Source organism: Podarcis tiliguerta (genome assembly GCF_965153285.1).
Source record: "Podarcis tiliguerta genome assembly, chromosome: 9".
Taxonomy (NCBI): domain Eukaryota; kingdom Metazoa; phylum Chordata; class Lepidosauria; order Squamata; family Lacertidae; genus Podarcis; species Podarcis tiliguerta.
In genome coordinates, this window is record NC_139542.1 from 4,196,445 (window position 1) to 4,222,601 (window position 26,157).

A 26,157-nucleotide genomic window follows, 5' to 3' on the forward strand; every position below is an offset into this window, starting at 1 on the left:
TGCAGCTTGGTTGTACCATAGCTAGCACAGCTTCAGCTGTTAGTGTTATGGGCAGTGTGCACGCATACATTCTGAACCATGGTTTAGTGTTGTGAGGATGAGACATGGAAGAGTATGGCCAGGAGGAAGACTTGGGTGGAGTTTAGTCTCACTTTTACAGACTCCCAGCTTAGCATTATGTTTGAAGCAAGGAACCTAGCTTAAGGTAATAAGATTCATAACAAGGATGGTTACTCTGTTCTGTCACTGATGGAATTCTTCTAATGTATTCATGTTTTTTTTAAAAAAATCTATATCTGCAGTATTTTATTGCATTTAATTTGTTTCTGTTTTGCTTGAAATATTTGTGAACCGCTTAGAGGTTTTTCTGAGATGTGAAGCTGTATACAAGTTCCCTAAATAAAACAGATAACAAGCCAAGTTCAAGCCAAGTGTGAAGTTGTCTTGTTATGAAACTTAGCAGAGCTTGTTTTAAATTGGAGCTCCTGGTTCAAGTATAATGCTAAGCAGGGATTCTGCTAGAGCGAAACTAAACTTTGCTAAAGTTGTCATGCTGGCCACATGGTAGAAGGAGGGGAAGAACACAAGCTTGATGTTTGGCATGGACTCATCCATTCAGCGCTAAAACGTACCGTATTTTTCGCCCCATAGGACGCACTTAGTTTTTTGGGGGGGAAATAAAGGGGAAAAAAATTATTTCCCCCCAGCCCCCAGAACAGCCTGCTGTCCGCAAGCCTAGGGAGCCTGGCAGGAAGTCTCGCCGGTCTCCCCAGGCTTGCGGAGAGCTGCGCGAAGCCTGGGCGCGCTCTTCAGCGCGCCCCAGGCTTCGGAATGCAGGCAGCTCTGCGCAACCCTCGGGAGACCGGCGCAACTTCGCGCCCGCTCCCTAGGGTTGCGCAGAGCTGCGCGAAGCCCGGGACTGAAGGCAGCTCAGCGCAGCCCTTGGGAGACCGTCGTGAAGTCGTGCCGGTCTCCCAAGGGTTGCGCAGAGCTTCCTGAAGCCTGGAGAGCGAGAGGGGTTGGTGCGCACCGACCCCTCTCGCTCTCCAGGCTTGAGTGAAAGCCTGCATTCGCCCCATAGGACGCACACACATTTCCCCTTCATTTTTGGAGGGGAAAAAGTGTGTCTTATAGGGCGAAAAATACGGTAACTCAGTATTACAAGCAAATTTGGCCTATTGTCTATTTATTAGCAGCAGATCATTAGTGTTTGTGTGACACACATACAGACTTTCTATCTGCAAGGACTCCTGTCAGATCCCTGTCGGTGAGGATCTAGTGTTTTATTTTTATCTCGGCAGTGAAACTGACATTAGGATTGTTGTATGTATGCATTCATGCGTGTGCATGCATGCGCAGACATATTTTTAGTTTTTTGTTGTACTGTAATTAGTACATCTTACATTGCAGTTTAGGAACGCAGGTGGCGCTGTGGGTCATGGAGCCTAGGGCTTGCTGATCAGAAGGTTAGCGGTTCGAATCCCTGTGAAAGGGTGAGCTCTCATTGCTCTGTCCCTGCTCCTGCCAACCTAGCAGTTCGAAAGCACGAAGTGCAAGTAGATAAATAGGTACTACTCCGGCGGGAAGGTAAACAGCGTTTCCGTGTGCTGCTCTGGTTCTCCAGAAGTGGCTGACAATAGATTGTATGTTGTCAATTGAAAAGCATAAACAGGAAATAAGTGAGACTTGCATCGCTGAATACCTGCTTTCCTTAATATACTCAAAATCCAAAGGAGAAGTAGTAATCTGCCCCACATTTTGAGGGCAAGTTCACACAGCTGGTGTCATAGTCATCAATGATCATTTCCTCTTTCCATCCCAGCTTGGCTTCCATTATGGAGTATTGCCAGAAATGATAAGACATTGATTCTGATGAATCGCCATATATAATGCCAGATGCCAGTAACCATTCACTTCCACACTGCCAGTTGATAATAAATAAAATAATTAAAGTTTTTACCCATTCTTAGTTTTATTATATTAAGTCTCCTACACACTGCCTAGAGATGACTGTAATTAAGCAGCTTACAAATTGTTGAAATGACATAAAAAAAAATCTAATCAGAAGTCACACTTTGGTTTCCGAACATTTTGGAAGTCAAATGGACTTCCGGAACAGATTCTGTTCGATTTCCATGGTGTGACTGTATCTGACTTTTAGAAGACCTCTGAAGGCAACCCTTTGAAGGGAAGTTTTTAATGTTTGATGTTTTATCGTGTTTTAACTATTCTGCTGGGAGCCACCCAGAGTGGCTGGGGAAACCCAGCCAGGTGGGCTGGGTGATAACAGTAGTAGTAGTAGTAGTAATAATAATAATAATAATAATAATAATAATAATAATAATTCATCTCAGGGATGCTTCTGCTGGCTTGTTTCTTGAATATTTTCTAGAAAATCCATTTGAGGCCTGTATCTCATTTTTCAAAAGTTCAAGCACGCACCTTATCCAGTCATTTTCAGTCCTGCCCATGTCTTTGATAGACATGTATGACAAAGTAATGTGAGAAGCAACTGTGCTTCTTGACGTTGGGGTTGCAGCGGTGGTTGTGAGTAGGGAGACCTTTTGTATTAAAGAACTCCTTAATGCCAGCAGCATCTTGGTTTTACGTTCTTGAATAACTCATAGATATAAATGCCTGTTGATTTTGTACCTGTTTGTCTTGTCTGTTCCCAGCGTAAGAGAACAATGCCTCTGCCTCTAGTGCTGACGTGGGGGTGAGGTGAGGCTTTGCAGCATGTTTTGAAGCGTTGAGTAATGCACCTGAATACTATCTGTTTTTCTCTAATTGCTTCCAAGAAACAATTTTCACTCCAGGAAGCTGGAGTTGTTGAATTTTCTGCATGCATCTGAAAAAAGTTCCTTGTTTGTTTGTTTGACTGACAGTTTGCTGTGTGATCTTTGCTCTGAAAAGACATGTTTTGTTTTAGCCTTTCTTACTGAAGCAGGCTGGTGTTTTTTGTTATTTGTTTTTTACTTGTGCCAAATAAGTTGTTTTTACTACATCAGGTAAACAAGAGGATATCTCTTTGCATTATTGTATCGCTGCCTCCAAAGGAATAATGGCAGCTTTTATAATTTCTCTCTCTGGCTCACAAAAGACTTGACGTTAACTGCAGAAAAGATGAGAATTTTTATTCTATTTTAATGGGCAATCTTCATCCGTAGCATGCCCCAAAGTGTGCTTCGTTTCAGTAAAGCTGGGTTTCCTTTATTCCTTTTTAGGAAGAGAGCCTAGTGGAGTTCAAAGCTTACGCCGTTCTCTTTTGCCCATGCATTATTTAGATTGGCATTTCAGTAAACAGATTAAACTGGGTGACACTGGAGCTGTTGGAAATAGTCTTCAAATCTAGATTAGAAATTGCCTGCCTCTGTGAAGCCATCCACAGGTGCCTCTGCAAATAAACCACCTATCAGTAAAGTGTAGAATTAAATATTGCCTTTAACTGACGTTTAATAAAACCTTTACATTTTTATTGTGCTGATTGCAAGAACGTAGACCTACTTTGTGCATCAGGCAGATCAGTCTTTTCATAAATGCCATTCTGCTGAACTGTATAAGGAGCACCAGAGAACAATACACATTTGGGTGGTGATACTGCAGTTTTCTCCCTGGGGAAATCCACCAAGCCGCCACATTTTTAGATAGATTCTGAAACTGGGAGGGGTGGGTGAGACTACAGTAAGCCTCAACTTGTGTGCATTTAACTTGTGTGCATTCAGCATGATGCACATGGCAAAATAAAAAAGGTAAGATTAAAACAAACAAGGGGAGGAAAGCAGTTCTAGGAAGAATGAATCTAATGCCATTGAATCTAATGGGTTTTGGCTATATGCAGCTTTTGGCTTTAGGCACAATTCCCAGAATGTTATCCAGGAATAATAATAATAATGATAATAATAATAATAATTGCCCTTCAACACAAGATCTCTGAATAAAATTGTTGAAGGCTAACTTGTAGGCTAACTGTATTATTATTCCAAAAGGTTCTTAATGACAAACTTCCCTGTTCTTTTGATTTGTTAGATTTTTCTACTGATGTCTATTAATTGCTCGTTCTTTGATCTTGATGGGGTTTTTAATGTTTGGACTTTGCAAGCAGCCTTGAAAATACTTTTATTTTTAAATGCAGGATCTAAGTGATTGAAATTTGTTAGAAGTGTCAGAAGGAAGTGGTGGGATAGCATTGGTGCCTTCACAACTTTTGCTTGTGTAGTCATATTTTTCTGATTTGGGTTGTTAAACTCCATCCCTATTTTATATGTGCCACTAAATCGGGCCTCACTTTGACTCTCTCTGTCTATGGTGACATCTTGGCATGTTTGGAGGCAGTCTGACGCCAAGTTGGGACTTGGAGGCAAGAGATTTGGTCCACTTCCTTTTCTATTCTTTAAAGTTAAAGATTTGTTGAGGTTTAGATTAGGAAGCCTTCTTTAAGACAAAGTCCTCTGATCTTCTTAATTTGGCAGTTGTTTGTACATGCAGGATTCATTGGTTTTATCTCTGCCCCATTGATTGTGACAGATCAAATATAAAAATATTTACATTAATTTGTTGAACTGATTTTGCCGTTGTGGATCTGTACTATTAAAGTATGCACTTTCTGTTTGTCTCGGATTCTCGACAGGATGGGCTGCGGGGAAACAGCTATGAAAGAATTTCTAGCTGCAGTTCTATTCTGAAGACAGACACAGAACTCTCAAAAACTTCAAGTGACAGTGAGCTGCAAAAGGACATTCGGATACAAGACTCCCAACTAGCTGAATGGCCTGTAGTAAGTGCAGCCCAGCCTAGGGTGGTATGTGGAACTGACCGTGCCCTTCCGGATGACTCTGAGATTACGTCTTTGACCAGTGACCAAAGCCATTTCAGCGACCAGCCGCGGGCACACTCAGAAAATCTCTCAGACTCCAGCCACAATGTTCACACTCCCTTGCCTGTCGCCACAGACACAAGTCTGAAGGGGCTGACAGGTACCACCAAGGCAGCCACAGGAAAAGAAGCGAGTGCCTCAGCACAGGCAAAATTGGCTGCGGACACCTCTTCTACAGAATCTGCCAAACAAATCACATCCATTACTTTTGCATCCCGTAAAAGGACATCGTCTTCCCAGGTGCCCTGTGCCAGCATTCCTGAAGCCGTTCCTTTGGAAACCCAGTCGATTAGCAATGAACAGCTGGAGTCTAGTAAGCTGCAAGTGGGAACTCCTCAACCCTGCGCTTCTGCGAGCATGACAGCCGTTCATGCGCCAGATAAGAGTGTTGAATTTCGTCCAGGTGGAGACAGCCATCGTCATGCGCCCATGGTTGTCAGCAAGGAGGCATATCCTCAGGGAAAGAGTTCTGCCTCTATGGAGAATTCCCAGCCGATTTGCACTGATCAAAAGGTCCACTCAGTTACAGAGAATCGGGAAGAAACCCAGGCTGCTTACCAAGGCTTTACTGGGCTAAGAAGATACGACAGGCCTTCAGTTAACGCTTCTGATAATAAATTGAACCCAGGAGAAACTATGGGTGATCCTCTCCGTCCCGTCAACCCACCTCAACAAAAGGCAGAGGATGCTTCTCAAGATGTCTCGAGGAGCTTTGCTGGTATTCCTAAGCCACACTTTCCTCCAGGCAGGGAAAGTACGTTGACAAAAGAGAGCAAATCTGCCTCTGATCAATATTTATGCAGGGCTGAAGCCATGGACACTGGAAGCAGCAGCCTGTTATCCGCTTCCTCCCCAGATCACATTTCAACGACCATTCCTGACTCTCCTTCATCACCAACCCGGAAAGCCCTGTCTGGAGTCCATATGACCCTCTCTTCAAAGCATGTGGAATTGCCTCTTCCTAGTTTAATAGATGCTGGTGCTGAAAAGAGACGAGTTGGTGGATTTAAAAGCGACCCTCATCCAGCAACTTTAAATGATCCGAGTCATTCGTTAGAAGCGACCTCTAATTTGAAACCCACAGAACGTTTCACAAGCACCCAGGATTCTGCATACTTTCCAAGGTCGCCTACGCCAGATTCCTACTTTAAGCATTCCCACGTTCCAGTTGTAGCAAAACCAGCCCCAAGTCAGGAGCCACTGGAGATCAGGCAGATTTTCCCAGTTACAGACCGAGGAAGCACAAGAGTACCGGCTTCGTATTGGCAGAGTCCCGAAGAGAACTTAAAAACCACAGCCTCTTCCCAAACAGAAAGGATGTCGTCGGATGCCATCACTCAAATAACAACAGAAAGCCCTGAGAGGGCAACCTATTCTGCAGAGATATTTGTTAGCAATGACAGCGGTGACGTGGAAGCTCTGAGACCTTCTCATCGAAAGAGTCATGAAATGCTGGGTTCTGCAGCTGCTCCCATGAGCCACATCTCAGTTTTGAACAGGCAGGCTGGTGAGAAGTTTAATTTACTGTCCTTTGATCTGAAGAGCTATGCCTAATGAGCAAGGCAGCCTTGTTCATATTATATATTATCCCCTCTCAGTTGTGAGACCTACTTTCTCCTTGAGGGATATTTGAGTAAATCTACCAGTTTAGCTTGTGAATCCACTGCCACATTTTCTGTGGGATGGAAAAGTCATACAAGGCAGGTGAGAGCCTTGTTCCTTGCAGACCTTTATATGGACCGAAGTATATACGTTTAGGATCCTAGCTATGCCAACAGATTATAAGGTTAAAGCAGTATCGCATTTGGTGCTAAGTTTGCGTCCTTGTCTTGTCCATCTTGCTTCCCATGCCTGCAGGTACGCCAAGGTTGCTGCCATATAAACCACCTGGGAGCTCAGAGATGTACTACGTTCCCTGTCCAAAAGAAACCCTCAGACTCTCACGGGTCCGATCAGAGACTACCATGGAGAGCTCCCACTCAGGTATTTCCTGTTGCTCCAAACTTTTATCTAAGCTGCTCAGTACCGTGGCTGTTCTCAGCAGAGCCAAGGAACTGACTTTGCATAAAATGCAAGAACGTAAGCAGTTTGTTGTGCTGTGTTTAAATTTGTTGAATAGAGTTGAGCTGCAATAGTCTAGATTTACAATAGTTGTCGAGCAGAAACAGAACTCGTATGTGTGCTTCATTTAAGCTTTGCCTTTTGGTTGAAATGGCTTTTTAGATTTGAATGACACGGGGAACAATTTAGTAGCTAGAAAGGCAGCACGATTTCTTTCTACCAATGTTGGTGGACCCTAGATGTTTTTAATTTTCCTGGTTCTTCTTTGAAATGCTGCATCATTCCAGTTCTTTCTCTCCCTCCAGCAATGTTTCCCTCTTTTGTTCCAGTTTTCTATGTGTTTTTATCTTTAGGTAAGGTATCAGTGAAGTATTCTGGGAAGCAGTTCAATGTTCAGTTTAAACAGATACCCAAAATGTTTGCGTTGCCTGTATTTGTACAAGAGCTTAGTTAACCTATACTCTGTACATACTCAGAGGCATGCTTGCCTTTATTACTACTTGACCTATAAAGTAGTTCTGAATAATGCTGAGTCCTACCACTGAATGGGAAACAGATTCCTTCTCATTTGGACCATCTTTCTAAGGTGTTGGACAGTGCTTCTTATTTGTTAAGTTCAATCACAAGACTGGCATGAATTTATTAGTCTTTCTTCCTCAAAGCAGGCAATAGCTTTGAGCTTCTCCCTGATGGAAAAGATGACCTGGTCAGAATTAGACCTCACATGCTTTTAGGTTCTGTTGTTTGCCTATCCTGTTTGGTTGGAACCGAAACCAAGAAGACATAGCTAGTGGTTGGAACTCTGTGAACGTAGTTCTGTAATGTTCAGTTAAGTTTATTGTTCTAGCTGAAAGTCATGACAAACCTCTAGCAGATAATACAGAACATTCATCCATAGTATAAGCTAACATCCCTGAAGTATGAGAGAGAAGATACCAGAGACACCATCTAGCTTGATTTCAGATTAAACCTCTGAATCACCACAACTTGAAGTGATTCAAATCTAACTCATTATTCCTGTGTGTTATGAAGCCATTATTTTCACTCAAAAGAAACCCAACCGTTTCTGCCAGGGTGTACCTGTTTGCTTGTGTGAACAGAGGTTTCAAAAAGCCGTCTCTTGGATCTCTAAATAAGAGGCAGGCTAACAGATCATGAATGATCTCTTCCACCTGAGGTTGACCACAGACGCGAAGTCTGTCTACATAGGGGACCTTGTTGTAGCATCCATCCAAGACCGCAGTGGAGTTCAGTAATGAGGATGCTTGTAATCCTAGAAAGCATACATCCATTTTTAAAAAGAACTAAATTAGCTGATAGAGTTGGGATATGTCTCGTTTAATTGGGGAAATGTTAGGTGACCAAGTGCTGTTGACCCAGAATATAAATCGGCTTCCGCTGTAGACTTTAGAACTGTTACAATACAGAAACATGCTGCTGCCGGATGTTTATTTTCTCTGTGTCTTTTTTTAATGTACTTTTTCTTTCCCAGTCCTCTTTCTCATATATACATATATATTGGTCTCCCCACTCTCTGTCTCCTAACAGGATCAAACGATGCCACCCCTCCAAAATTTCTAGCACAGGCACTTGGCTCAGGGGATGAGATTCCACCAAGTCCTGTAGCTATCAAGCACAGAGAGGGCATCTATAGTAAAAGGGCTATTCCTAAGGAGGCCTGGACAGGAGAAGATGCAGGAGCTCAGGAAGGTGTCAAAGGTGACTATTCTTCTATATCTCTGAAGGTGGAACAAAAGCTGCTTTTGTGGCATCTGAATATTACAGTCTGGAAGCCTCTTATGTATTGTGCTAGCTCCGGAGCGTCCCAAGAATGATTGTTTTGCTATGGGAGTTGAAATAACTTGTTGCTGTTGCTATAATATGCCCTTCACCAAATGCTTCCAGGGGGAGCTAGAAAAATATCTTGGTTGAAAACAAAAACACACTACAGTGGTACCTCAGTTCTTGAATGGCTTGGTTCCTGAACAAATCAGCTCCCAAACCAGGAAGTAAGTGTTCCGGTTTGCAAACATTTTTTGGAAGCCGAACGTCTGACGCGGCTTCCGCTTGAGTGCAGGAAGTTCCTGCAGCCAATCGGAAGCCGCGCCTTGGTTTTCGAACGATTTCGGGAGTCAAACAGACTCCCGGAACGGATTAAGTTCGAGAACCAAGGTATCACTGTATCATTAAAATATTAAACTAAAATTACAAAATCACACAATCACAAAAGTAACAGAAAATCAGTTCAGAGCAGCAGTACTGGAGGATAGTTTTAGGATGCCATGAAAAGGATGCTCTTTTTTATTCACCAGCAAAAGATTGTGGATGAAGATGATTTCTGAAAACAAAGGGCAAAATGATTAGATGCTGTGATCCCTGGAAAAACACCTCGAGCCACAAGTAGTCTTTTTAATGGGGGGCGGGCAGTGAACTTCTTAAGGGCAGCTGGGGAGTAAATGGTTAACCCTTCCTTCCCCCAACTGTAACCTCCAGGAAGATCGTACACACCTCTGGCCCAGAAATCAGAGTTAGAAAAAGTTACAAACTGTTTTTATATATGTGAGTGTGGTGCTTGCTGTTCCCATTTGTGGCCATGGATCTCCTACTTTTGAAATGTTCAATATCTCTATGGTGGTTTTTGTTATGTGAATGGTGCCACAGACCCGCCGGGTGTGTTAGGCAAACTCCGTGGGGTCCATGGACCACCAATTGGGAACCACTGCCTTAAACCAATGCTTCTGTTCTGGACCCACTGCTTGGCAACATAACTGAACCCAGAAACCTGGTCTTCTCTTTGTGCTCTTTCACTCAGTATCCTCTGGCAGTGCAGAACGAGCCAGCCAAAGTTTCTCTCACTGCCGAAGGAAGGAAAGAAAGGTGTTAAACAGAATCTGCAAATGCCAAAAGAATCAGAGCAGAACAACGTAGTATTTTAGGGAGAGTGTGGACAGAATATATGAGCTTTTCCATGCAAGCTTTATAGGTTCGTAACTGGCTGCGTTTCCACGTAAAAAAATCTCAGTGCGGCAACATGCTCAGAAGCCGAAGGAGAATTCTTGCCTTTGTGCCTTTGATCAGCTCTTGCCATGGAGTGACATACACAACTCTTGAAATGTTAGTATTAGAAGGAAGGGAGGACAGAAGAACGTTGGGGAGATGAGCACATTAAAAAATGTTCATGCCTCGGGCGAGGGTGTGTGTGGAGAGCTGTGTGCTCTGCCAGAGGGGGGGAAAAACTCCTTAGCCTATAACTAGATAATCTAAATTCAATAGCCCGAATAAATGCAGGCAGCCGTCCATTTTGCACAGCCTTATTTTCAGCTTGAGGAAAGAGTTTGTGCTATCGTTTTATTTTTCTGACAAGATTCCACAAGTCTAGGCCAGCATAAGCAATTATTTTTGTTGTTAGTCTAGCAGAGGAGTAGACAACTGCTTGCACAGAGAAACTAGTCTTCTCTGAGTTCATTTATACAACTCCATTTATTACTGTTGTTATTGCTCTTGCCCATAAAGGGACTTGGAAGGGCATTGAAATTGATTTTAACCGTTGTGCTTATTAATTTTATTTGCTTCACTTCCCTTGTGTTTATGTTTTTCATTTTGTATTGTTGCTTTTTCATTATATTTATCTTTTTTTTTTTTGTATAATTTCTATTATTTTTGTTGGCCGCCTTAAGCACATTTGTCTTGTTTTTAAAGTTACTTTTTTCAAGGTATGGTTTGACGCGTTCTTCTAATTGTATGTCACCTTGGGAGAGCCCTGTTTTCAAAAGCAACATATACAAATCCCCAAATTAATGGATGAAAAGAAAATAAACTAAACATGTATGGAGACTGCGCCTAGAATTGATGAATAGCACTGTCAATCTAGAATGAGAACAATCATGTATTGTAGCTGTTTCTTTCCAGCCAAACTTAAATATTTCATTTTCTTTTCCTTTCCTTTCCCCCTTTAGGGAGTCCCAAAGTCCCAAATCCCTTGGAATCTGTGGCCGCTACCCATTCAGTGTTCAGATCTGCTCAGTTTTACCTGCATCACCCAGTGCCTCTGCAGCATGAAATTGACTTCCTTGCTGGGAATGATGCCTTGGGACAGTATGCAGGGCAAGAGCGCCCAGCTCTTCCTTCAAAAGACATCTTCCAGTACGACGGAACATCCAGAAGAGGTCAGGCTGTTTTCTCTCCGCACCAGCCAACAGGAGAGGAGAGGTTTTCCCCACCGAATTTTGAGCCAGATTACAGTGTGCTGGAGGAATTGAGGTTCAATGAGACTTTGGAGAGAGGCTCTCCGAGTAAGGAACTACAACAGCCTGATGGAAGGAAAAGTGGCCACAAATTGTCCAAAGACCAGCTTCTTCCAAGCAGCCAAAGGAGCAGCTTAAAAGAGAAGCGGGTAGCCGATCTCCCAACGATGCAAAGTGCTCCTTTCACAGGCAGTTTAGATGAACTCTGGGCTAAATACTTGGAGCGTCAGAAGCAGCATCAGCAACGTAGTCCAAGTGGCAGCAGCAGAAGTGAGCTGTCTCTGGTAGAGCGACTTGATAGATTAGCCCGGCTTCTGCAAAACCCGGTTAGGCACACCCTGGTGCCTGTCAAGGATGAAGATGCCCATGTCCAAGTGGAACCAAAGGGGAAAGAGTCAAAGAAGATCAGTTCCCAAGCAAATAAGGCGTACAAAGGTAGAGTTGCAATCCATAGCCCCAGAGGAAAGGTGGAGGAGAGCCCAGAGGCCAGCATCAATGCAAAATCTAGGCATTGTAAAGTTGGCAGCGCCACGGCTCTTTACCACATGGATCGAAATTTGGAGCAGCGTCGGAATTCGGCAATTCTGAGCGACACCTCTTCTGAAATGAGGCCTGTGAGAGATTCCATCGTGTTAACCGACATCACCTCCGATTCAGAAGTGACTCAGCCCGAGACGGACACTGCGTCTCGGACGGAGGCAAGTGTTTCCGTTTCCACGATCGACACAGAGAGGCTGATCCGGGCCTTTGGGCATGACAGAGTGCAGGTGTCCCCCAAACTGTCCCAGCTCTACAGCGCCATCCGACACCAGAAGACGCGTTCAGAGAGGTACGCCAAGGGCAGCAGGAAAGACAGGGCAGCAGAATACCAAAGAACGGCTCAGGCTGAGCCAAAAAGAAAAGAGACCCAGGTAAGTATAATAAATAATAAGAAGAACTTTTTATTTATACCCCGCCCTTCCCGGTTCAAAAACCGGGCTCAGGGCGGCTAACAACAAATTTGAAACACTTAATTGTAAAAGCAGCATAAAATACAGTATAAAAACATGAATAACAAAATTCAAAGTTCAGAAATCAATTTGGGGGAAATCCATCTAATAAGCATTAGATAGTCCTTCCCATCTTTCTGTCCTGGCCTGCTATAATAATAATAATAATAAATTTTTATCTATACCCCGCCCTTCCCGGTTCAGAAAACCAGGCTCAGGGCGGCTAACCACAAAACTTAATTGTGATACAACAAAAAACAGCATAAAATACATTATAAAAGCATGAATAACAATAAATTCAAAGTTCTAAAATCAATTTGGGGAAAATCCATCTAATAAGCATTAGATAGTCACCTGGGCTAGCTGGCTGAATTAGTCCTACTTGGGCCAGCGAGGAGGCCAGGAGAGAATTAGCTGTGGGGTCTCAGAGCGGGTGATCTCCATAAAAGGGGAGGGGGAGGAAAGGGAAGGGAAGGGAAATAAAAGATCAGACTGAATTCAAATTAAAGGCCAGGCAGAATAGCTCTGTCTTACAGGCCTGACAGAAGGAGGTTGAATCCTGCAGGGCCCTGGTCTCATGGGACAGAGCATTCCACCAGGTCGGAGCCATCACTGAGAAGGCCCTGGCCCTGGCGGAGGATAGTCTGACTTCCTTAGGGCCTGGGACCTCTAAACTAAGGTCCTCTGCGGGGCAGACCAGGAGAGGCGGTCCCGTAAATACGAGGGCCCTAAGCCCAAGTATGTGGCATAGGAACCTGTAGGGTAATCTACAGCAAAAAAATTACTGTGATCTATGATCTGCATAAAAGAGGTGAAAGGAAAGCGTGACAACTAGCCTTTAATTTGAAGATCAGCTAAGCTATGTGGGCGGAAGCAGGCTAATCTTCATTGGGGTCTCTATGTCTTTCTCCTCCTCCACTGCATCAGCTGAGCTGAGGCCTCTGCGTGTAAGAGTATGGAAAGGTCAGCCTTGTTGTCCTTTAGCTTTTGTAAGCAGCTGGTGAAATGGTCTTTAGCTGTGCCTACATTGTGCATCTTTAGACACTGGATGAAAACGTTCCTCTTCAACCAGGCCTTTGACTGATTAACAGCCCTTTAAACGTTTTTGTGGGAATGGGCTTTTTTGTTTTGCTTTGTTTTTCTTCTTGTTTTTATTATGTACTTTGTGGTTTTATTCTGTGATTCATCCTGATATCTCAGAACAAAGGGTGGCATACAAATTTTAGTAGTAGCAGTAGTAATAATAATAATAATAATAATTGTAATAATAATAATAATCCTGTCCTACTTCATAATATAGACATGACGTAATAAAGAGGGGGCATCATGTCCACTGTTGTTGCTAATTTATATGCCAAAGTGGTTTCTTATAATCACTCTGACTCCCCCTCCCCTTTCATAAGAACTTGCATGAAAGTGGCCTCCCAATTTTTCTCACAGGCCCATATAAGTTCAGCACAAACAGTTGGGCCTGATGAGCATTTAAGGTCCCCAACCCTAATCTGCGGGTTGCCATCTGATGGGATTTTATTCTGATCCTGATCTCATTTGAGGATGTGTTTTAATTGATTGTCTGATTTTATGTTAATGTGTTACACATTAGAAGTTAGCCGCTCTGAGCCCGGCTTCGGCTGGGGAGGGCGGGATATAAATAAATTTATTATTATTATTATTATTATTATTATTATTATTATTATTATTATTATTATTATTATTTATTATTATTATTTATTACAGTGGTGCCCCGCAAGACGAATGCCTCGCAATGCCTTTTCAGAGGCGCTTCGCAAGACGAATTTCCCTATGGGCTTGCTTCGCAAGATGAAAATGACGAATTTTTTTGAGTTTTTTTCCCACTCCCCAACCCCTTTTTCTGAAGCGCTAAGCTGCTAATAGCTTTTTAGCTAAACCGCTAATCCCTTAAGCCTTAAAAAGCCGTTAATAGCCCTTAAACTGTCAATAGCGCTAATAGCGCTAATCCGCTAATGGGTTTGCTTCGCAAGACGAAAAAACCGCAAGATGAAAAGACTCGTGGAACGGATTCTTTTCGTCTTGCGAGGCACCACTGTATTACTATTATTATTATATTGGGGTCTCACCCCAGATGGAGACCAGTAACTTTCCTTCCGTACCTCCCCACCAAGCAACTTACATTCATCCAAGCTGGAAGCCATGAACAGGGGGGATAATTGCCCCATCCTCATGACCACAGAAGTGACGATTTCTGAAGGAAATGGATGTGGACATTGTGTTCTAAAAAGCTAGCTAGCTTGTTTTTCAGAGCCAAGGTGGTGCTCTTTGTGTGCGTGTGAGAGAGACTGGCTGATTTGATTCCTTTCCAAACACCGACAAACGAACTTGCAGCCCTCTGAGACCTTCATGCATCTGCCTGATTCTTTCCTTTAGGCAACGGACTCTTTCATTTCTTCGGATTCTGTTTCTACCCTCAGCAGTTCCCTTGGACCAAGCCCTGCTCTCAGTAGCAAGCGGAGCAGGCGGATGTTGAACAAGGCTGTCCAGGCAGGTGAGCAGCTCTCATCCCAACTCTTGCCTTCATGTCTGCGCTCTTGCCTTTTGGTTGTGATCCTCTTCAGAGTCCCTCGCTCTTACTTCAGTCAGCCAGGTGTGCTTGCAGAGCTTTCTCTGCCTGCACATCTTTGCAGCTCAGATCCTTTCAAAAAACGGATAACAAGTTGAACTCCGGTGAAATGGCACTCCCCTTCCCTCCACGGGCTTCTTTGATGCTAGCAGGTAGTTCCTTTGTTCATTCCGTGGGCTTTCTTGACTCTGGCCTCGTAATAAATCTTGGGTCAGAGAACTGACTTGTTCTGTGTGGTATTTTTCCCACTTTGCAAGCACAGTCGTAAACTTTCTCACTACTGCAAATAATTGTCAGTTCTCTTGCTCAGACGGTTGGAGCTTCACTCCTTATTTGATGATGTGAATCTTGCTCTTATCTGTTGTGTGATTTCTGTTCTGGGACAATACTTATCTAAAAAGGGAGGCTAGTTATATACAACCATGTACAGTGGTACCCCGCAAGACGAATGCCTCGCAAGACGGAAAACCCGCTAGACGAAAGGGTTTTCCGTTTTTCGATGCGCTTCACAGGATGAATTTCCCTATGGGCTTGCTTTGCAAGACGAAATGTCTTGCGAGTCTTGAGATTTTTTTTCACTCCCCACCCCCTTTTTCTAAGCCGCTAAACCGCTAATAGCCTTTTAGCAGCTAATCCGCTAATCCCTTAAGCCTTTAATACCCGCTAATAGCCGCTAAACCGCTAATAGCGTTAATCCGCTAAGCCGCTAATAGGATTGCTTCGCAAGACGAAAAAACCGCTAGACGAAGAGACTCGCGGAACAAATTAATTTCGTCTTGCGAGGCACCACTGTACTGTCCTCACCCCCTATTGAAACTGGAGCCATGCACAACCTCCAGTTTTCTGCAGGTCTATACATTATTGGCAGAATGAAGAGTTTTAGTGTTGAAGGGGGGACCTAAGAGGACATGTGCTCCAGCCCTCCTTCTCTGAGGCAGGGTGAGGGATGCAGGAATTCCACATTGCATAAGACAGGCATGGTTCTTGGTGTGTTCTGTTTGGTTAAATCATGGGTAGGCAAACTAAGGGCCGGGGGCCGGATCCGGCCCAGTCGCCTTCTAAATCCGGTCCGCGGATGGTCCGGAAATCAGTGTTTTTACATGAGTAGAATGTGTCCTTTTATTTAAAATGCATTTCTGGGTTATTTGTGGGGCCTGCCTGGTGTTTTTACATGAGTAGAATGTGTGCTTTTATTTAAAATGCATCTCTGGGTTATTTGTGGGGCATAGGAATTCACTCATTTCCCCCCCTCCAAAATATAGTCCGGCCCCCCCACAAGGTCTGAGGGACGGTGGACCGGCCCCCTGAAAAAGTTTGCTGACCCCTGGGTTAAATCAAGGTTCTCCCTGTTAAGATATGGAGTCCTCTGCTGCATCAGGCCAGAGCTCTACCTAGTCTAGCATTCTGTTCTCATGCCCATGCAGGTTGAAAAATGAGTTAGAAGAGTCTTCTGAAATTTCTGATCCCATTGTGCGGTTTCAGCAACATGTCTAGTGATTGGACCCAGGCTCTGTGCAGGGCTTCTTGTTCTACAGACTAATGTATATTGGGGGGAAAGCAAGTGTGTATATTCAGAAAACGAACATGGAAGCACACATGACGAAATCAATACATGGAAATAATAAATCCTGGAGCTAGGCTACTATATCTGATGATTTTGCTGTGTGTATGTGTCAGTCTTCATTCTGCATAGCTCTGCGCACTGTTCATTGATGCTTGAGCATCCTTCAGAATCTCAAGGAAGGAGATGTTGCTGCAAGTCCTGGACATTCCAGTTTCTGTCCAAAAATACTGTATATTTCTCATATTTTTAAAGACTCAGAAACCAAGAGGAAAGTAAAAAAAGAAGTCAGGATCTTTGCTTTTCATATCTTGTTTCTGTTTTATTAACTTTGAGCAGGTTTCACATGTGGATCTAATTCCAGAATTTAATGCATCTCTGGGTTATTTGTGGGGCCTGCCTGGTGTTTTCACATGAGTAGAATGTGTGCTTTTATTTATAATGCATATATTATATACCGTATTTTTTGCTCTATAAGACTCACTTTTTCTCTCCTAAAAAGTAAGGGGAAATGTGTGTGCGTCTTATGGAGCGAATGCAGGCTGTGCAGCTATCACAGAAGCCAGGACAGCAAGAGGGATTGCTGCTTTCACTGCGCAGCGATCCCTCTTGCCGTTCTGGATTCTGAGATTCAGAATATTTTTTTTCTTGTTTTCCTCCTCCAAAAACTAGGTGCGTCTTGTGGTCTGGTGCGTCTTATAGAGCGAAAAATACGGTATATTATATTATGCAAATGTCCGTATTTTTCAATGTGTCTAGAGCAGACTGTGTCAAGCCAGCCCATAATTAGTTTGCAATGTGTGGCCCTCTGTGGTAAGCACTGAAAAATCAATTGTTAAAATACAATTAAACACCAATAGAATTATAATAGAATTACATGCACAAAACCTGTTTAGAGCATACCACTATCAAATCCCTTTCTTTTGAACCCCAGGAGACTTTGAGATTGTGAACAGCGCCACCAAGAAGCACACCCGAGACGTCGGCCTGACCTTCCCCACTCCGACGCCCAGCCAGGCGAGGCTGCGGGAAGATCCCGAGAGTGGGACAGAGGGCGAATTTGCTCAGCTAGATGGGTTCCTTCTGGAAAGCAAGGGCAAGCAGAGGAGGCAGCAGGGCAGGCTTCTTGCAGAGAAAAAGCCGAGGAGGAACAAGCCACGGTGGCGGCAAGGTCTCTGACAAGTGGTGCATCTTTTGTGAATGAGGAAGGACTCGCATGGTCCTCCAGACTTTTGTCTGTTGTTGCTGTGGTGCCATAAAAACCAACAGTTAGGTGCACGTAGAGGAGAGCGCACACACATCATAACAAATCAAAGGTGGCTGTAAAACGCACCATTGTAACCACACACCAGTAGATTGATAGGGAGTTACATGTGCTACTGTTTTGTCCTGTAGCCGATTTTGTCCTGTTTTGTCCTGTAACCCTGTCCTGCCCCTGTTGATAGGCTTGTTCACGGCTATCCGCGGAATGAATCTTTGGTTCCACTAGGGATGGGGAGTCAGACAATTCTGACAAAGAGCCTCGGGGCAAGAGGAAGGCAGGCGAGTCCACGTCAGCCTGCCTCTAGGATGTGGCCATAAGCAAAAAATAAATGAGAGTTCTAGGTTAACTTTTGCAAATACAGTAGTACCTCAGGTTAAGTACTTAATTCGTTCCGGAGGTCCGTTCTTAACCTGAAACTGTTCTTAACCTGAAGAACCACTTTAGCCTATGGGGCCTCCTGCTGCTTCTGCGCCACCGGAGCACGATTTCTGTTCTTATCCTGAAGCAAAGTTCTTAACCCGAGGTACTATTTCTGGGTTAGCGGAGTCTGTAACCTGAAGCGTCTGTAACCCGAGGTACCACTGTATGCTATGTAGCTACTGCCCTTTGATCAGAAGAGCAAGCAAAATACAACACAGTCCCTGTCCGAAAGGGGTTCTTAACCCGAGGTACTATTTCTGGGTTAGCAGAGTCTGTAACCTGAAGCGTATGTAACCCAAGGTACCACTGTACAGGCATACTTCGGGTTGAGCTTTTTCGGGTTGCGCTCTGTGGCGACCCGGAAGTAATGGAACGCGTTACTTCCGGGTTTTGCCACATGCACAGACGCACAAAATGACGTCACACGCATGCACAGAAGTGGTGAATCACAACTGGTGCATGCGGGTTGTGTTCGCTTCAGGATGCAAACGGGGCTCTGGAACGGATTCCATTCGCGTTCAGAAGTACCGCTGTAAGTAAATGCAATATGGGGTGTGTGGGATCCTAGTTCATATGTTCATCTCCAAAACTCTCTTGGTCTCAAAACTACCCCAAAGCAGGTAGATTGCATTGCTTAATCCAGGGGCGAGGAATCTGTGGCCTACCAGATGATGTTGTGTTGCAATTTGCATAATCCCAGGGAGCGGGGGATTAGAGGGCCCCTGCCTTGCTTAATCCAGGAAGTGCAGCTCAGCTTCAAATTCCAAGAGATTCTGAGGCTCACTTCCCCGGAGGCATCTCTTGGGAGTACCCACCCCCACCCCAGATCTCCTGCTTGGTTTTCTTGTGCAGTCACGCTGGCCCTGCAGATACTGCTACTACCACAGTCTTAAACTTGTTTAGCGCAACACAACATGCTAGGCACAGGCCAGGAAGAAAAAGGGTTCTATATTACACTGCCACAGGTTGCTCTTATTTTGATTTGTTTATGCAATAATAATTCACACCCCACATCTTTGAAAGGGCTGTCAGCGCTGCAGGCAAAACATGGAAACATCATATCATATTAGAACAATGAGGAATAAAACAAAAAACAATTCAGCAGCAAAACCACTTATTTGACCTGCAAAAAATAAAATCAGGGAGAGAGTGCAGCCCTCAAAAGTTGGTTTAAATGGTTGCCAAAATACCCCCTGCCAAACCACCTGGGCCAGTGAATTCCACAGCCTGGGTGCTTCCATGGAAGAGGACCAATCCTGTGCCCTTGTCCTCTGCACCTTCAAAGGCAGGACATGCAGCAGGTCCTCACCTGGTGGCTGCTGTGTGTGCAGGTACAGAAGACAGGCCTTCAGACCCCCCAAACAATTTAAGGCTTTAAACGTGCTAATAAATTGGGACCAGAAGCAAACAGATTTCGTTTCATCATCTGGAGATCTGGGGATTTTCTGCTATCTGTCTCCTAAAGCTATGAAATAGCAGATTAAAACTACACAGAGCAAGATGTTTTAAACAAACACTGCATGAGGGGGAAATATTTGTTCCTCAGCTTTGACCGCACGGTGACAGTAAATCCAATACCCTTTTGTATTTACTTTTCCATACCTTGTTGGTTTTTTTTATTTCTTATTACTTCTGGTTTTAGACAATGCAAATCATAGCCCAGTCCTTGTTTTTGGTGATATAAAGAAGGGAGGGGAAGATTCTCAGATGCAAGAGGAAAGAATGACTATGTTGTTGTTTAGTCGTTCAGTTGTGTCCGACTCTTCGTGACCCCCTGGACCAGAGCACAACAGGCACTCCTGTCTTCCACTGCCTCCCCCAGTTGGGTCAAACTCATGCTGGTAGCTTCTAGAACACTGTCCCACCATCTCGTCCTCTGTCGTCCCCTTCTCCTTGTGCCCTCCATCTTTCCCAACATCAGGGTCTTTTCCAGGGAGTCTTCTCTTCTCATGAGGTGGTCAAAGTATTGGAGCCTCAGCTTCACGATCTGTCCTTCCAGTGAGCACTCAGGGCTGATTTCCCTAAGAATGGATAGGTTTGATCTTCTTGCAGTCTATGGGACTCTCAAGAGTCTCCTCCAGCACCATAATTCAAAAGCATCCATTCTTCGGCGATCAGCCTTCTTGATGACTATATGGTACTTCAGAAACCAGCATGCACATCAGGAGTCTCTGGTCACTGTGGCTTCTAGGGAGAGAGATGGCGGGGGGGGGGGGGTTCATCACTGTGGGGGCATACCAGTGGGGGCACTGGGTTTCCTCTGCCAGAGTGTCTGCACAGGGACAATCCCAACCCCCTTTCCCTCCCAGTAAGCTGCCGTGACCCAAGAGCCAGAAGCCCAAGGATTCACCACTGTTCTCTTTGCCATCTCTCCCTGCCCCCCATGCACATATCTTATGTTTTCCCCCAAGGATTCTTTCAACAAAGAAAACAAATGCTGAACCCCAAAGCAAAATAAGATCTGTTGATAATAATGCGTAATTAATAATGATTTGCTATACTTTTCCATCTCTTTTTAAATCCCATCAACCAACATTTTTGCAAAGGCCTGGTAAGAGTGCAGAGCATTTAATGTACAGTGGTTACAGACGCTTCGGGTTACAAACTCTGCTAACCAGGAAGTGGTTGCTCCAGGTTAAGAACTCTGCCCCAGGATAATAATGGAAATCGTGCACCAGCGGCAACAGGAGGCCCCATTAGCAAAAGCATGCCTCAGGTTAAGAACCGTTTCAGGTTAAGAACGGACCTCTGGAACGAATTAAGTTCTTAACCCGAGGCACCACTGTACTAAAATGTTGACTTCCTCTCCTGGATTGTTTGCTGCTTCCATGCTTCTTCACTCTTTGTTCTGGGCCATTTTATCTTTGCTAAATCCCTAAATTTGGGGAGTGGCATACATTATATATGCAGCTGTGATGTGCCTATGTCTGCTCTGAGCATCGTCCTGGACCTTTTACAGTTGCAGAGGACAGTCCAGAGCAAAAGGGGGCAATGGCGGAGGTAGCCCCCTGTTTTCGTGCCTTCCTGTCTTTTATAAGTGAACTGCAGCGGGAATGAACAGTTTACACTACATTCCTTTTTTAAAAGCATTTTTCTTTCCCCTGCCCCAGGAGTTTCCTGGTTTGTTTCGGCAAAGGATTTGAAACCTGACTTCAGAAAAGGATCCAGCTACGTTTCTGATCCTAGTCCCTCCTGGTTTGAAGCCGTGCCCGACCCGAAGCCCTGGCGAGAGCCCCTCCGGGAGAAAAACTGGCAGGAGGAGCACAGCGAGCTGCAGGTGTGTCTGATGGCTCCATCGAGAGACGTTGAGAATAAGCCGCCCCCACCTTATGTGAAAATGACACTGCAGGTAAAATCCAGGCGCTGCCTTGGACTGCTTGCCTGGCTTTGGGTGTCCCATTTGCGAGTGCTTTGGTTGTCAGATGAGCTGAGCCACCCATCAGTTTAACAGATACAGCATGTGTGCCTCTGTGTGTATCTATGTGTCTGTCTGTGTGGTGTAGTGGTTAAGAGCGGTAGTCTCGTAATCTGGTGAACCGGGTTCGCTTCCCCGCTCCTCCACATGCATCTGCTGGGTGACCTTGGGCTAGTCACACTTCTTTGAAGTCTCTCAGCCCCACTCACCTCACAGAGTGTTTGTTGTGGGGGAGGAAGGGAAAGGAGAATGTTAGCCGCTTTGAGACTGCTTAGGGTAGTGATAAAGCAGGATATCAAATCCAAACTCTTGTCCCCTTCTCTCTTTAAAATATGTAAGGGCTGGGCAGGAATAGAATAGAACAGCCTTTCTCAGTCTGTGGCTCCCCAGATGATGTTGGACTGCAACTCCCATCACCCCTAGCTAGCAAGGCCAGAGCTCAGGGAGGATGGGAGTTGTAGTCCAACAACATCTGGGGACCCACAGGTTGAGAACCGCTGGAATAGAACCTACTTTGCCTTCTGTTCTACCCTTATTCTAACTCTAATGGCTCCAAGGGCCGGTCTTTTTCTGCCAGATGGGGCCATTCTTCTTTAGCATAAACATGGCATGCGCCAGCGGGGAAAAGATGGTGCTAACAACTGCTGGGCAGGTGGGGTTTGCACAGCCCCCACTGGTTCAGATGATGGAATAGGGGAAATGTAAAGCTGTTTGTCTGCATTCACCAGCTTATCCCTGCCTTCAAATTCCAGTCCAAATCGAACAGTTCTCACGCTTCCTGCGCTTGACATTACGCTTCTGATGGCAAGGGGGTTGTGAGGATGGGGGAAGCGCTCTCAGCCTGCTACCATTGCGCTTTGGCAGATCTGGCAGCCAGCAGGCTCTTGTGAAGCGCCCTCCCCAAGTCTAATATTGAACCGTGTTAATTTCCCCATGTATCCATTTCATTTACAGTCACCGAGAGGCCTCCCTCATTGCACGGAGACTTCTTTTTGTCCCAAGTGCACACTCCAACCAGCTTGTTTAAGCTTAAGTACTTATCCCTTTTACAAAAATGTAGCTACGCTTATTCCCAGCCTGGTATCTTTCCAATTGGTTGTCCAAGATCAAAGCATTTGTTAACAAGACCCACAGAGAGATCCCTTCGCCTTTTGCAGATGCAATATTCTGTACATTGCGTGCATAATTCTCTTCTTCTGAGGCATGCTTTCAGTGCTTTGTTAATGGGGTTAGCTATTTTTGACATTTCCTCAGCCTTAAGTGGAGCCTCTGAAGCAGCTCTTATTTTTGTTTTCCAACTCAGGAGTCTCTTGCACTGCACCGTCCTGATTTCATCTCCAGCTCTGGGGAGCGCGTGAAGCGCCTTAAGCTAATAATGGAAGAAAGGAAATTGCAGAGCATGCTCCAGGGCGAGAGAGAAGAATTATTTAATGCTCGTGAAGAGAGAAGAAGTTTCCATCTTCCGAACAGAGGTGCCTTCCTTATTACAGACATGGGTCGCATGCCAAAGGAGGGGTGTTATGCGTCTGGGAAAAGCTGGGCAAGGCCTTTGGTGCTGAAGAGGCAAGCCATTGCTGAAGAGGCAAGCAGCTTGTCTCTCTAAGCTCCCTATTGCTGTAAACAAAAATAAGCCCTTTTCCCTTATGGGGTATCCAAGAGCCCATATAGAGTCCTTACATAGGTTCCCTATTGGTAGGAGAGAATAACAGAGGCCAACCAGAGAATATTGAGAAGCAAAGCAGCTGGTAAGCTTGATCTTTATTGATCTGTTGCAACAGAGTGCTCCCCTCACCCGCAGGAGAGAGGAGGAACCCAGAAAAATGGCGCACAAGGCCTTATATGGACTTTTGAAATTCCCATCCTGTAGATAAAGCCCACCCCCAGAAACATCATACATACATCACAGAAGGGGTGTAACCTAAGACCACCCCCCAGAGACATCATACCTACATCACAGAAAAGGCAGCCTTAAAACAGAAATTTGAATGTTTTTCTCCTGTCATTGTTTATCTCCTTTCTGCCAGGTTACTTGTCTGGGGAGCCTGGCCAGTCTTTTGTAGTGATAAATACTTAGTTCCTGGACCAGGTCACAGGCTCACCCTATTCAAACACAGACATACCCTTAAGACAGGATTTGTGAAGGAAAAGACAATGGGGAGGCTTTTCCATTTTCATTTGACCTTGCAGAGAAAACATTTGGTTAGTTTGGGACAGTTTGAAAATCAAAATGGTTCCAGGTCGGTCTTCCTGTGCTGATCTATGTATGTGCTTGTGCTTGTACACTTATGAACATTTAACATATACAGTGGTGCCCCGCAAGACGAATGCCTCGCAAGACGGAAAACCCGCTAGATGAAAGGGTTTTCCGTTTTGGAGGTGCTTCGCAAAACGAATTTCCTATGGGCTTGCTTCGCAAGACAAAAATGTCTTGCGATTCCTGGGGTTTTTTTTCCGCTCCCCACCCCCTTTTTCTAAGGCACTAAGCTGCTAATAGCCTTTTAGCAGCTAATCCGCTAATCCCTTAAGCCTTTAATAGCCGCTAATAGCGCTAATCCGCTAATGGGCTTGCTTTGCAAGACGAAAAAACCGCTAGACGAAGAGACTCACGGAACGGATTCTTTTTGTCTTGCGAGGCACCACTGTATCTAAGACCTCAAAATTCCTATCACACTATGCATCCCAGTTGTTGGTAATCACAAGTGGAGAGAGGGCTGTGGCCTTCCCATTGCGGCATCTGGTTCGCCACTGTGATAACAGGATGCTAGACTAGATGGGCCACTGGCCTCATCCAGCAAGGCTTTTCTTACATCCTTCCATTTGGCAGTGGAAACTGCCATAGCAGAAACAGCAAGCAGCCAGACTCTGTGTGCGCCGCTCGCTCCTGCACAGTTATATCACATCTTTGGATCAAGGCTGTCATATATTTCCCTAGCAGCAATGATGGACACAAGTCGTGTCTCTCTGTAGGGCATGGCATGGCGTAAATAGCCAGTTTTATATTCAGAAAAGGCTAATGGGCAGTGTGCTGTAGGCTTGGAGAGCTGCCCTGTTTTAACCCCAAACAACTAAAAATAGATTCAACCTGTGACTGAGCATTGCATGGCCATTTTTCTGCAGAGTGGCTGTTCATAGACGATTGTTGCCATGGATTTTTCTTTCTTTAGCAAAGCACATTCTTGCGGTGGTAAAGGGTGTTAGAAAAGCAGCAAAGCTAGAGCAAGTGCCATTTTTGCTCCACTTGCCCATGGTATGCTAATTTTACTTAGTTGCAAAATCATGAGGGTGTGTGTGTGTGTATGTAAATATTTTTATTATAGTAGTAGTTTTTAAAAAACAACAACAAACCACCAAGAGCATTCCACCAGTTTGGAGCCATCACTGAGAAGACCCTGGCCCTGGTGCAGGATAGTCTGACTTCCTTAGGGCCTGGGACCTCTAAACTATGATTATTCATGGACCTTAAGATCCTCTGCGGGGCAGACCAGGAGAGGCGGACCCATAAATGTGAGGGCCCTAAGCTACAAAGGGCTTTAAAGATCAAAACCAGCACCTTAAACCTGACCCTCTACGGCTTCTGTGGTCCAAAAAGGGTCAGGAGGGAGGAGCCCCGGTCTCCTGGTCAGATTGGCACAATGGTCTTTACATCAGAGGATGAAGCACAAGACCAGGGGTTGGCAACCTGCATCCCATGGGCCACAAGCGTCCCATGGGGGTCATTAAACAGCCCACAAGCCGCCCCCGAACTGAGCCGCCCACTCGACGAGTCCCCGCGCACTGCGCTAAAACAGCGCAGAGCGGGGACTTGCTTCCGCGGTGCCGGAAATTGCGTCTGCGCAGACGCAATCCAGCCCACAGAGCGATCTCCGCAGGAGTGAACCAGCCCAGGTGAGGTAAACCTTGCTGACCCTTCACAAGACCTTGTTTCTGAGGACTGATGTCTCTCCCATGGCCCACTCTTAGCACCACCAGATCTTACGAGCTTCTATCTTGGCACAGCATCTTGGAGGATGAGATCAGTTGTCTGGCGCATTAACGTTTTGAATTGTGCTGTACTCATCATTTTCCCTGCTTTGTTTAGACTACAGGGCTATGCAGAAGAGAAGAGCAATTTCCAAGAATGAAATGGTTCAGAGATCAAAACGGTAAGGCTGCTTTTGATTGGAGGACAACCCTGTTATATTTTTGCATATGGATAAACCTCATATATTTATTTTCTGACGCGAGTTAGAAAATGAACAAGGCACAAGATTGGCCGTAGATATGGGGGCCTGAAAATCCAAAGCACATAATTTCTCCACCCCTAATTTACGTGGGGCACAACCCAGCAGAAATGTCATTCCCTGGAGGTGAAAGTGGCTGGCCTGGAGAAGTTAAAAGAGGCAGAGAGGTTGATGGATAGGGCCTTTGGGTTCATGAGAGCTACATCCCACTCCCAGGATGACAGCTCCCTCGCTGTGATGGAAAAGGAGGGTCTTGGGGAAGTGTTATGGGTAAGCAGTATAGTAGACAAATTTGCAGATTGATACCAAAGGACAGTTAATAATAACAGAATCTGAGGGCATCCAATGAAGCTGATTGTTGGAAGATTCACGACAGACGAAAGGAGGGAATCATTCACACAGCACATTGTTAAAGTGCGGAACTCCCTCCCTCAAGAATTATCGATGGCCACCAGCTTGGATGGATTAGATAAATTAATGGACAATAAGACTGACTATGGCTGCTAGCCAC

At 44.9% G+C, this 26,157-nt stretch overlaps 1 protein-coding gene across 1 annotated transcript in view; it reads left to right on the plus strand.

Moving 5' to 3' along the window:
• ALMS1 (ALMS1 centrosome and basal body associated protein) overlaps positions 1 to 26,157 on the plus strand; it is a 75,728-nt gene that overhangs the window by 39,431 nt on the left and 10,140 nt on the right. The window contains exons 9-17 of the mRNA XM_083398107.1: positions 4,628 to 6,380; positions 6,731 to 6,856; positions 8,483 to 8,653; positions 10,891 to 12,089; positions 14,574 to 14,691; positions 17,262 to 17,498; positions 21,122 to 21,360; positions 22,730 to 22,898; positions 25,505 to 25,568. Of these exons, the coding sequence (XP_083254233.1) occupies positions 4,628 to 6,380; positions 6,731 to 6,856; positions 8,483 to 8,653; positions 10,891 to 12,089; positions 14,574 to 14,691; positions 17,262 to 17,498; positions 21,122 to 21,360; positions 22,730 to 22,898; positions 25,505 to 25,568 (4,076 nt within the window). The remainder of the gene's footprint in view (positions 1 to 4,627; positions 6,381 to 6,730; positions 6,857 to 8,482; positions 8,654 to 10,890; positions 12,090 to 14,573; positions 14,692 to 17,261; positions 17,499 to 21,121; positions 21,361 to 22,729; positions 22,899 to 25,504; positions 25,569 to 26,157) is intronic.